This window comes from Rhopilema esculentum, chromosome 11 (genome assembly GCF_057945365.1).
Source record: "Rhopilema esculentum isolate cy_ngs chromosome 11, ASM5794536v1, whole genome shotgun sequence".
In the NCBI taxonomy this organism is placed as follows: Eukaryota; Metazoa; Cnidaria; class Scyphozoa; order Rhizostomeae; family Rhizostomatidae; genus Rhopilema; species Rhopilema esculentum.
In genome coordinates, this window is record NC_142825.1 from 13,777,049 (window position 1) to 13,790,000 (window position 12,952).

At 37.5% G+C, this 12,952-nt stretch overlaps 1 protein-coding gene across 1 annotated transcript in view; it reads left to right on the forward strand.

Moving 5' to 3' along the window:
* Positions 1-1,220: 1,220 nt before the first annotated feature.
* The window catches only part of LOC148959045 (uncharacterized), a 12,442-nt gene continuing 710 nt past the window's right edge, over positions 1,221-12,952 (forward strand). The window contains exons 1-3 of the mRNA XM_089111396.1: positions 1,221-2,707; positions 7,519-8,831; positions 11,843-12,952. The exon at positions 11,843-12,952 is cut by the window's right edge and continues 710 nt beyond it. Of these exons, the coding sequence (XP_088967522.1) occupies positions 1,888-2,707; positions 7,519-8,831; positions 11,843-12,904 (3,195 nt within the window). The 5' untranslated portion in view covers positions 1,221-1,887 and the 3' untranslated portion in view covers positions 12,905-12,952. The remainder of the gene's footprint in view (positions 2,708-7,518; positions 8,832-11,842) is intronic.

Sequence of the window (12,952 nt, forward strand, 5' to 3'; positions counted from 1 at the left end):
GGTTACTGTTGCCTAGATAAAATTCAATAGCCGTTCAAAATTTATGATTAATCAACCAGTTGCTCAACCAAATGAATCTTACATATTCATGTAATTCAAAAGGATATCCATTGACTGTGGGTGGTAAATAAAGACTACATCAATATTCTGTTGATAAACTTATTCTTTTCAAGCGATGACCAAGTTCATGTGAGCTGGTTGTGGTTTTCTGCAAGAAAGAAAACGACATAGAGATCAGAATTTTAATATGTCATTTTAAAAACTTATTAAAAAAGAAATTGAATTGAATTAACATTTTATTATGTATAAATGGAAGCAATCAGTTATTTGAACCATTTTAAGAATCAATTTGAAAAAAAATCTGTTATGATTAAACAACATGGAAATCTGTTGACACGACCTGTGCAAATATTCCTGTTTCGAAACTTCTGTTACAGATAAATTTTCATGGCCTATGTATAAAACACCATTGAAGATTGTAAATTTCAGCGATTTACTATTAGTATACTATCCTTTTTTGACTTGCTTATCAGGATTTTTCATGTTCTTATGCCACAAAAGTAACTTTTCACAAAAGGAGCATTAAGAGAATGACAATTCGTTTGGTTGCAGTGTCGTTTGATAACATGAAGTCATCTACGAGATCACTATCACAGGAATATTGCTAGGTGTAAGCTGAGTTCATTCAATAAAGCATATTCCCAGCAAACTCAAAACATTCGCATAGAATATCGTTTTTTATAAATAATTTTCAATCTCACAATTTACTTGATTACCTGAAACCATGAGAATGATAGAAACCTATTCCGCCTGAGAACAAACCTCATCATCTACTATATTTTTAATTATAAGTCAAACACAGCTCAAAGAAGGTTTTTAACTAGCTAAATGTTTTTCTTCTGAAAATAAGTACAAAGATTGTATTTGATAATTGCCATAATTACCGAAATAAGTTGCATACCTTATGATTCATATAATACTAGAATCAAACTATCAAAATGATTTTATAATTTTTTACAAAAGCAATTATACGGGCCTTACTTTTAGCTTTTTTTTGCCTAAGGACAGGGGAGACTGCCTATTTGCATTTCAGCACAATCAACATTCGGAATTTGAATAAATTTAGATTGCTCTTTGCGTAGCAGAACCAAAATATTCATTGTTAATTGTTTAGCAGAAGTGATCATAAAAAAAACCCAAAGGTATGACTGATGTCGACAGCAATTGACTGATATACAATAAGAAATTGCCATTTGCTGCAGAAGCCAATGAACTTTGCACAGGTCATGTTTGCTATCTAGAATACGTCCAAAGTTTGTAAGAAATAAGAAATTGATGAAATTTATAAAGTTTTTTTGACAAAGCATGGACCTGCGAAAACATTATTCTTTAAAAGCGGATATGATTGTCTTAGATTTGCTTTCCTAATTTCAAGCCACATGTTTTTCTGTTGAGAACTGGTTGAGCAACTATAAATTATCAAACTTAAAATCACACCAAAATCTACTACATCTTGCAATGATGTGACTTTGTTATGGCTACAAAACCTTGTTGTTAACATTATGAAAGCTAAGGTTAATACGTCCTAGCATCAAATGAAAGAGTGCCTTCGTTTAAAAAAAAGGCTTGAATACAATGACACCTTATGAGTTTTTCATAAACATACAGAACAGGCACAGTTGACGTTGCTAGGGTATCAACATTGTATTGGTCTTAATGTATCGATTAAGGTCTATGTAATACAGTATGGGCTAAATAAACCACCTGTCTTTTATTTGCTTTACAAGCGAATAGAAACATTAAAAAGGGGTGCTTCAATATGTCATGACACAACTATAAAGCTGCAATGCACATTGTTCGTATCTTAATCAAAGAGTGACCGTGGATATGGAACGTTTTTTCTTATTCCTTGTGTTCTTTATTTTCGCACAAAAAAAGCTTGTTGTAGGCACAAACTTTGGAGTGTCAAAGACCTATTACATTCGCCATTTTGATGGAAAGTGCTTAGAGTACGATGAGGTCCGTCAGGTCCTGGTTTACGGTCGACTTTGCCGAGAAAAGTTCCAATGGCAGGGAGGAGCAAGACTCATCCATATACCAACAAAGAAATGCATCAATATCAATGCCACAAGCGATGGAAGCTTCTTGTCTTTGTCAAGCCAATGCAGTGGTACAAACAGTTTGTTTCAATACGATGAAAGCAATCGAGTGATTCGACATCTTCTCTCTAACAAATGTTTGCAACCAGAAAATAGAGATGCTGATCCTGCAAATAATACTGCAATTGTCCTGAAGTCAGGCTGCGATGGAAACACCAACAAATTCTACTTCAGAAAGAAAGCCTACTATATCATCCGGCACTTTGGTGGACTATGTTGGGTTTATAACTCTGCAGAGAACTTGATCAAACTGATGAATCCATTTGCATGCGATCGCTTTGAGTATGTGAATAATTACCATTTGAGGCACGTTGAAACCGGCAAATGTGTTATTTTCTCAAGTTCATATATACGACTGACTGACGACTGTCAATCTCCAGAAACAAATTACAAACTCAACCAGTTCTCTCTACTTGAGCATGGACCAACTAATTGTATACATCCTTTGAATGGAGCTTTATATCCTGCCAATGGAAATTTGCTTATCCTACATAGCAATGGCTGTACTGATGAAGACCGCGCGAGATTCTCCTTCTTTGACGATAAAGGTAAACCATTTGTTATATATCAAAATAGATAGATGTAAATTCATCATAGCTCTCTGGCTACATAGCTCTCTGGTGCTCTACCATTATCTTGGCTATATGTGCTCTATCATAATCTGTTAACACTCGTGCATTGTCTTGTGCACAACAACGTTGTTTCTGTACAATGGGCTTCTTTGATCTGTTGATATCATGTGAATGATGCACAATACAACCTTATAATGTAGCCATGTTGAATTCTTTTTGTTTGTGATTAAGCCTAATTAGTTTTCAGCATTATACGCCACTACTTTTACTATGCTTTACTGGGAGCTCTGAACTTCCAGCAAATTTGGTATTACTCCAATTAAGTAAACCAAGATAAATACTATTATAGTTCTTTCGTTTTATCTTGATTAAAGGTTGTCTGTTATTTGCCGATTATAAATTTAAGATCGCTTATTCGCAAAGACCTTCTTTATAAATAAACCTCAGTTTTAGGCTAGAAATTACCAAACCCATTTGAATGTGAACAGAACCATTTTATGTGGAAGGACATGCTTTGGGCCTGACTCAGGGGTGTTATGCTAGGGAGCTTAGGGGGGTTAAACCACCTTGTTAATGAGAAAATTGGCGAATTTCTACTTTTGCTATTCTTTTTGCAAAATTTTGTACAGGAGCCCCTCTTGTTATTTTGGTAGCACTACACCACTAGGCTGAATGGTATTGTGGCTATCATTAATGAAAAAAATGGTTTCAACATGATTTATCTTGAGGCCTACCTGGCAACACGGCTACTGGTTGTGTCGGGTTTTGTAGAGTTCTGAAACTCGCCAAAGCAAAGATGCCATGGCTTGACCCTTTTCGATTCCAACACAGTCACCGCCATGAGTTTCTATTTTGTTCGAATAGTCTCTTATTCTTTTTTCTACCAATTTCTTCTCTCAAAGTTTAGGAATTTTTCTCTAGTTACTTGCCGTGACAACTTTTGCCATGTGGAGGAATAATCTATTCACTCTGTGCTCCAGAAAATGAACATCATCAAAAGGAAGTGGTGAACCCCCCCCCCCCCCCAAAGTTTACGAGGGTGAAAGTTCTCTGATGGGAGCAAAGTTCACGGGAGTGGAGTACACATGCGTTTTATAATTGGCCAGAGAATGAATTTTGCATGATAAAATAGAGAAGAGTGGAATATATACTTGAAGCGCCACTCGAAACAACACGATTATCAATATGTGGTGAACTTCTTCAACTATCATTATCTTCTTTATCTTTCTTGAAGCAGCTATGAATGTTTTCGCATTGTCAGGATAAATCTTGCTAGGATGCCCTCTTCTTGCAATGAATTCTTTCAAGCAAATCATAAAGTTGTCAGGTCTGTAAGAACAGTTATGTATATAGCTCTAATTAAACTGCATGCGCACAGTGCAAAATATGATTTTTCCTTCCGTCGTTACTTTAACTTTGTAAGTTTAGGGGCCTGCAAAATCCACCCCAACGATTTTGAACGGTCTTGATCCTTCAGTGCGGTCTTTCGGTAACATCCCTGCTTTGGGTTGATTGTAAACCTTAACCTGAAACCTGCTGTGCCAATTCCACTTGAGTCACCAAAAGCATGTAGATCGATGTTTCCACTTTTTCTTCATATTTTGATATACTTCTGAGGATCTCTACTTTCTCTGGTAGTGTTCTTGTCCTTTTGTTCCAATTTTCCGATAATTCTCTTGGTAGCTCCTCATGCCATGGCAGCTTTGCTTCACAAACATCTCGTTATATGATCTTACCCCCTAGAATTACTTGCGAGATTATTCCCAGAGGATCGTATATTGAGGCAAGACTTTTTAGCAGTCTCTTCTTAGATATAACTGTGATCTGTTCTTCCGGAAAGGTCAATCCAATTGTATCATCTACCTTGTTCCAAGATAGACCTAGAAGCTTTGTTTTCGTCTGTCTTCAACCGTAACTATTGTTTTGCAAAACTCTGCTTTGAATTCTCTGTATTATTACTTTCCAATTCTGGTATTTTCGAATGTCATTTGTGTAATTTAAAGCCGGCTACATCGAAAATCTTGATTACTGTCGTTTCCAGTTTCTGCAGATAAAATTATGTCATTAAAGGGCCTCTCCAGCCAAATTTTGCACTAGCATTTTATTGGCCAATCTAAAGGAGTTGAGCCTGCTGATCACGAATTCGTCATTTGTTTTTCGATATTTTTTACAGTTTGTGAGATATAAGCTCTTGCATTTCGATAATTGAATTGAATTAACCGACAAAAAGTTTTCGGTTTGGTGACACTGTGACGCAATTTTGACGTCACAGTGTATTTCGTTAGTCTCGCCTCAAACCGAATCGAACGACAGCGATTCGCAAATTGAACACTGCAAGTGATGGTACTCTCAGTTCTGTTCCACCGGCTTTTAGTTTGAGCATTTCAGATATCAATTCTGAAGCCTTTAGTTGTTCATCGTTTCTGGAGAACAACTGAAGTGTCAATTTTGATTAATTATACGCGAGGGAAGAGCTGGAACAGGAAGCCGTAGCTTTGTGGGCCTACACATGTGATCAAAACAAAGTCGTGACACAGCATGGACACATTCCAACCCGCAAACTTAGAATGATTGTAAACATTTAATATTTTTCGATCCTAAACAGCTCGTGCTCTAGATTTAGATGCCGTTATCAACGCGTGACCATGACTCCTTCATGATTCGGTGGAAGTTATACGAAATTCACGGCGAACGAGAGCAGCACATTGTGACGTCAGAATGTCACAAAACTGATTCGTCGTTTTTTTTCTCAGAAAGGTGCAACTTTAAAGCCTTATAACTTCTAAACTAATTGGAATTTTGCAATAACAACGACTTTGCCATAATACACGCACCAATTGCTAACCTTTTAGTCAATAAAAATTTTTTTTTTTTGGCTGGAGAGGCCCTTTAACATAGATGCTGTGTCTTCCTTCGTTCACTCCATAAGGAAACTCTTATTTTTTATTTTTCAGATGTCCCTTAATTGTAGCCCCAAACAGGAATGGAGAATGGTTTAGACCGAAAAGTATGCGCGCAAACCGGCATGTCCCTCTTTCCTCTCTTTTTTGTCAAACCGCAAAAGATCTCGGTCTTCCTCCTTTATTCTAATCGGTAGAAACGCCTGTTTTTCATGTCTCCTGCTAATGAGACTGGTTTCACTCTGTTCCATATAAGATTCTGCAGCAGCGGTCCAGTTTCTAAACATTCGTTTGATGAAGCTGCATAATTGTTGGCTTTTGCAGAGGCATCATACACCACCCTTGCTTTAATACTTTCTGCAGCTTCCTTCACTACAGGTTTGTAAGGCAAATAAAAAGAACTTTCCACTTGGTTCGTTCTCTCCTTTTTCAATGATCCCATGTGCCTCCTGGTCTCTGATTATCTGATTGTACTTTATAAACAGCTCTGGTTCCCTTTCTAATTTATGACCTAATTCATTCTTGCGATACTTCCTGTCTTGTTATTTTGCAGTTCTCGGCATTTTGCTTTCCTTGAGAGCGCAGGCTCATAGCACCCTTGTAGATCTTGTCTTAACTGTTCTTAGAACGCACTTGAACGCACCGTAAACTGAAAGATCCTCCTCTTGTTTGTTACGATCCTCAAGGACTAACAAATCCAGACTACAAAGATGCTCATAGTCTCCAAGAGTGCCTCTAGAGAAAAAAATCTGACTTTACCCTGTATCGACTCCTGGAGACATCAGTGTCTATCCTAATCTGGTTTGCTCTCCTACAAGATCTCCTGGTTTACCAATTTTTACCTTGGCATTTGTTTTGATCTTTGCAAACCCTGAGGCTCCCACGTTTAGGTGAACTGGAAGCTCTGGCTTTAGATCTATATCATCCATTCTCACTCCTTGCAAGTGTTGATACCTTCTAAGAACATCTTCGTATCTTGGATTCTTTATAGCTTAAAGCACCTCTCGACCTACTTACTTACGTCAATCTCCAATTTGAAATCATCCTTAATGCTGTTAACTTCCACATTGTAGATCTCTATGCGCTTGTGTGCTGTACTCAGCATCCTATCTATTTGCCTAGTTTGTTTCAACACTGGCTTTATACCCAACAGGTTCACCAATGTGGCTGAGATATACGAACTTTCGACACCTGTATCTAACAAGGCTCTGCATTTTACTCCGTTTACGTTGTCGACAACAATTGGATTTAACTCCTTTTCCCCCTGTGGCTAAAAGAGATTGTTCAGCCTTCCTGTCACATATTGATTTATGGTGTTTGCCATCACAGATTTGGCATCCACTTTTCATCCTACGTTCTATGACTTTGTGACTGGATCACATACAGTTGAAGCAAAGTCTAATTTTCCTTTTAGTTGTGCGAAAATAGGCTCAAAATTTCTTCCGTATTTTTGATGCTCCACATACCAACGTGAACGGGGCCATCCCCTTTCTCCAATTTCAACTCTTGCACGCTTATTTTTAAATCCTGAAATTCGTTTATCCGTTTGTTGTAGATCTCGAGTTGTCGATTGACCCTAATTGTTGCAGTATTTCGTCTGTTTCTTTGCCGATAAAGTTTTGAAGACGGATTTTCCCCTCGAACTTCTTCTCCAGTTCTTCGATAAAGTTTTGAGAACGGCCCGACGCTGCTTCCTGTGATGATGGTGTGTAGCCTCAAAACCTGATTTGATGAGGGATGTGGCAACGTCTTCTGATGAGGGATCATTTTATCTTAATTAATGTTGATGTTTTTCTCCGAGTAAGAAATTAATTCCAAATAAAAGAGCCAGTTTGAAATATTTTATCTAATTTCATATATACTAAACATAATTTAACTATATTTCAGATTTACTTAAAGTCAAGATCATATCCGAATCCTGTAAGGACATCCCGCCAGATACTGATTGTGCTCATTGCAAAAGTCACGTGCTAGTCAATGGCCGTCAACACAGTCTAAACATGCGTGGGATAGATATCGTTCTCTTTGATTTCAGAAGTGGCCTATTTGAGCATAGGATGAATTACGATGTCGTCGGCAGCACAGTACATCAAGACAATTTAGCAACGTTTCTAAATAACCTTCCCCCAGGGAAGATCCTGTTCATGTCAGCAAAGGATGCAGTTAACATGAATAGTGGTCTAGCTCTTGCGCTACAAAAGATTGGTGTTTCTGCAACATTTGCAACTGCCCCTGTTCCAAATGTCAATATGTCTCTGGCATATGTTGGCTATACAGGACAGGTGAGAAAAGATTGGGAGAAATCTGTTAACAAGATTGGGGGGTCAGGAGCTTCAATTATTGAAGTCATCATCAAGACTTTTCATGAACGGGATGGAATTGCTGATTGTTCAAATGAACTTGGAGTGCGAACCAGAAAAATACCGGATTCTAGGTTTTATGCAAGGACAAGTTGGAGTAATGACATCGACCACATGCCTCATATTGCTAGATTGCATTCTTCTAAACCGGGATGGTGTTCAGGTACTTATGTACCGGTGTCGGAATACTTACAGGTGGATTTCGGAACCAGAAAAATATTAAGTGCTGTTGCTATTCAAGGTAGTGGTTTAAACGGCAGAAATGGAATTTCTAAATTTAAAATAGAGTACAGTAATGACGGAATAAATTGGGAGTTTTACAATAGAGGTTTAAGCTCCGCTGTGGAATTGGACGGTCTACAAGGGGAACATACTGACCAATTTGAAACAAAGGTTAACTGGATTCAAAACATACAAATGAGGTTCATTAGAGTTGTTCCAACAGCAAAAGCTTCTGATTACTCGACCTGTTTGAGAATGGAGTTATTTGGATGTTCCATATCAAAGGGTTTTGTAAGTGTAGAACTTTCGCCATCGTCTAGCATGTTTGTGAATGACATATTCACAGGTAAAATATCTCTCTTCGGTACCATAACGAAAAACATGTCAGTTCATATTTCTACGGCCCCAGATTTCTCTAGCCTTGCGACAAGCAATGATCAGTTTCACTTTCGCAGGATAAATGCATCGACAACAGTTGATAATGGAACTGTCATAATGGACAATGGTGAGATAAACCTGCTGACCGACTGGACTAGAAAGATTGATAATGAAGCTCTGATTCAGTTTGGTTTAAAGGGAGATATTTACTATGCATTTGAAGTCGACTTTGTCGGAAAGGTAGGCTTTGTTAAATTTTTTAAAGAATGATTTTCTAGCAAAAGATGCTGCTACCTATGCAGTATATCGGTAATAGAACCGCCCAGTTAACTCTTCTCGTGGTTTTACATTCTTTCTTCAGATCATCTAGTTTTTCACAATTTTCTCTTTCTTTCAAAAAGGATAGAAGAAATCATTATAACTCTCCATATTTTATTCAGGCCTCCCATTTGCAGCTTTTTTATCATGTTCGTACATCTCAATCAAATTGTTGCGGAGCTGATAATATTTGTTAATATACCGTCAGCGTTTCTTGATTGAACTGAGCATGTTTTCTTTTTACAAAACGTCACTGAAGCAACCGCTCGATGGTTGCAAAAGCATCGTCTTAGGAATTATGTACCAAACTTCATGCTCGTATCAAAAGATGTCATCAAATTTGAGAGAGGCTGGTTGCTTGCAAACATTAAGTTTCAACAGAGATGACTTTTTGGTTGTGGGTTAAATCAAATTGATGTATTATTTTACAATAGTTCACTCAGTTTTCAAGCTCTTTCCGACGCTATTATCGGATTTGAAAACTTCGATGATCAAACTTTTTGCTGACCGTGCATTTTTCACACGTCCTGAATGGTGACTTCCATCATGCTCCTAAGGGTTAAAATTATAAGTGGCCCTTACTTGTATGATAAACCTTTCAAAGTTCTTGTAGGTAGATTGGTAGATGGTAATGCAAATTGCCTATCTTTTATTCAAAAACAACAAATTACAATGGTTTGATTGGGAAAGAGCATGTGATCATATAGCTATATCAGTCAAAATTTGTACATTTTGAGGAATTTCATTCTACACGCCCAGAGTGTGGAAAAATGTAAAGCGACGATAATATCAAGTCATTTGACAGGCCACGTCATCTTTTCAGTTAGGAGTTTTGTAATCTGTCTACATCAAACAAAAGATCTCGACTTGTGTAAACAGAAAGCGTTTTTTTCTCTCTTGGACACTTCAACTAGGTGAGAGATTAGCGGTCGCTGATTGGTCAAAAACAAACAACAAATCAAATGTGTCTTTCTTCCTATCACATTACTTCCGATCAACAAATGGATAAGAATTTTTAGCTTACTTTCGACCATTATCTGTCGTTTATATTTTGAAGAGTGCCTGTCTTAACCCTCTTTATTTCCGCCAAAATGCGTTCTTGCTTCATCCTTTCTCCGAACCGTGCCGTTTCAAACTCCTTTTAGTGCTCAAAAAGCTTCTGTCTTATCAAAAATCCCTCTAGAATATGAAATTGATATGCAATCATATGTTGAGTTCAAGATGACCTCATCTTATATGCCAAAAAGCTTACCATTTAAAAAATAAAAATACACACATCTATTGAAATATTTAATTCTGTGTTTTATCTATATGAAGACCTAACAACTAGTGGCTCTCGCGATGTGGCCAGTAGGCGAAAGAAAGGAGAGTGACTTTCAAAGACTTTATTGTTTTCAGGCAATTTGTGACAGTCAAATGTTACTGCAGCAGCAATGACCTGAATTTGTAGCTGGTCAAAACCTTATAAAAATGAATCTGAGAAAGCTGTAGATTCCCCTCGTTAAAGTAAGACACCATCTTGTTCGTATCTCTCAAACATTGGCAAAAGGATAGATTAGATTTCGATAATCCACGCGCCATTAAGCCTGCTTTTCATATATCGTAACCCGTCGGCGATGATCCCCCGATGCACAGCATTCCTGATGGTCGGGGACCATCCCCGATGGTCGGGGCGATCCCCGATGCTATAAACAATATTGAAGCGCCAAAACTATAATTTTGATGAAAGTTTGGGAATATGGCTGCTGATAAAGGCCAATAGTCAACTTTTGATACTATCATCGATCTATGATAAACACATTGATAATTTCGGGATATACTTGCAAATGAAAATTCATTACAACAAAGTAAGAAACTTTTCCCTCGCACCCGTCAGAAAAATATTGCTCTAGAAGAAGCCATTGTTACGATGAAGCTAAAAAAATAGTGGCAAATCCGGGTATGAATTTTCTTGGGAAAATGCCTGTTTAGTGTATTATGTAATGATCATGACATAGCTTGAAGATTCACCCTGATTCACCTTGAAAAAATGACGAAACTCAAACTTAAGACTAGGAATCAAAGTAGGAATTATAGCCCCTTTGATGTTCTCTGTACTATCGAAAACATTCCAGTTTTTCCGCGAAACAGTTACCCTCCCTTCAGTTCAAATGAACATTTTATTAGAGAACATTCCTGATCCATTGTTCTCTTTACTATTGTTTGTCGGGAAGCGTCGGGAAAGTCAAATTATTTTGACTTTTGCGATGATTGGGGATAATCGCCGATGGTTCCCGATGACCCGGTTTTCATATGTCATAAACCATCGCAGACTGTCATAGACCATCAGGAAGCTGCATAGATCATCGCCGATGAATTACGATATATGAAAACCTGACTAATAGAAAACGGATATTTCTTATATCTACAACCCTTTTTCGTCACGGCTGCTCTAAACGTCAGCGGTGTATTACTTATCGAAGGAGCTCTCTGCAAATCATGAAGTTCCCGGTTTCAAAACATATAAGATTTCCTTCTGCGTCGTTTCGCAATTACACTATTAATCGCTTATATATTTTTCGCTATTTCAATATAGCTGCTTTTTGATAAAGAAGGAAAGTTTATTCGAATTGGGGATTAAAAGAGCGTTTACTCGAAATAGTACGGTGAACTGTCGAGATAATTAAATCGATCATAAAGAAAAGTATTGAAGAAAAATGGGAACTTGCTCAGCAAGAGAGAAATAAAAGCAAACAGAAGATTTTGCCTTTAAAGAGAAAGATCAAAGAAAATTGATAAATAGCAACAAAAAAATTTTGCTCAGCGGCTGAAGATGATTCAGAAAAAACATTAATTAGCATCAGATATTTGTTCTATTTGATAACAAAATATCACTTCTTGAGCCGTCTTACAAATTTCTTTTATGAATTGTAACTCTATGCTTTGGTTTCAAGGTGGTAGACGCTGCACATCCAATGGGCAATACCTTTCTAACTATAACCACAGAAACTGAGGCTGGAATCCTGGCTTATTCAACAACGTATCAAATCAAAAGATCCAAGACAGATTCGAGCAATCTTCAGTTTAATTTAACAACGTTCAATTTGGATAATTTGGTTGAAAACAGCTATCTTTACCTAAACCTCTCAATTTCCCATTTGATTGGAAAAAGCAACTCAAATGCTTATGGTGTAACTCTCATGATTTATTTCAATACCAAATTTCTTCAGTTGAAATCACTGGCATTCGTCAACACAAGTCGCTTCAGTCTACCCCCGTCCAGAAACACAACCACGCCTGGGTTTATTATGATTCAAACTGATACAATGTGGCTGCTAAACAGGCAGGAATTCTCGATAACACTCCAGGCAAAATACCCAAAGACTTTATCAAGAGGAGAAAACTGCAATGAAGATATCATCATTGATTTTGCGTATAAGAACAACTTGGCAAAATTCAATGGAACTGTGAACTCGACTTTAGAGAGGAATGTGCCATTCAAATGCAAAATTAACCAGAGTAGAGATATCAGGGAGAAATCAGTGAGATTGCCGTCTCTAGCATTCAGCATGATTTATGACGAAGTAAATCAGCAATTCTTTTTCTGTTATCAAAATAAAACACACACGACAAGAGACTCTGCCACTTGCTTTTTCACAGAGAAGCAGAATGAATTTTGGCGACAGCTGCCTTATGTTTCCTCACTGATGGGTGTTGATGTTGAAAAGAAAACTGTCTATGGATTGAGCAGATTTGGAATATCTTATGCTATTTCTTATTACCCATACAGTGTGTTTGATCAGATGGAAGATTCCGAATGGACACAAGTAAAGGATCAAGGGCAAATCAGAAAAGCTCTGAAAGCAGCCAGTGTTGATTTGTTACCAGAGTTGCCAGAAAGCTCTTGGATAATAGATGACTCCGGCCAGGCGATTTGGGCAGCAACAAAAAGAGGAATCTCCAAAAAAGTAGATGGAGTATGGAAACGGAAGGTTGCTTTTGATGAATTCAGATAACGTGCTTTTGAGATTGACATTACCAAAAATCATATCTACGTTGGTACT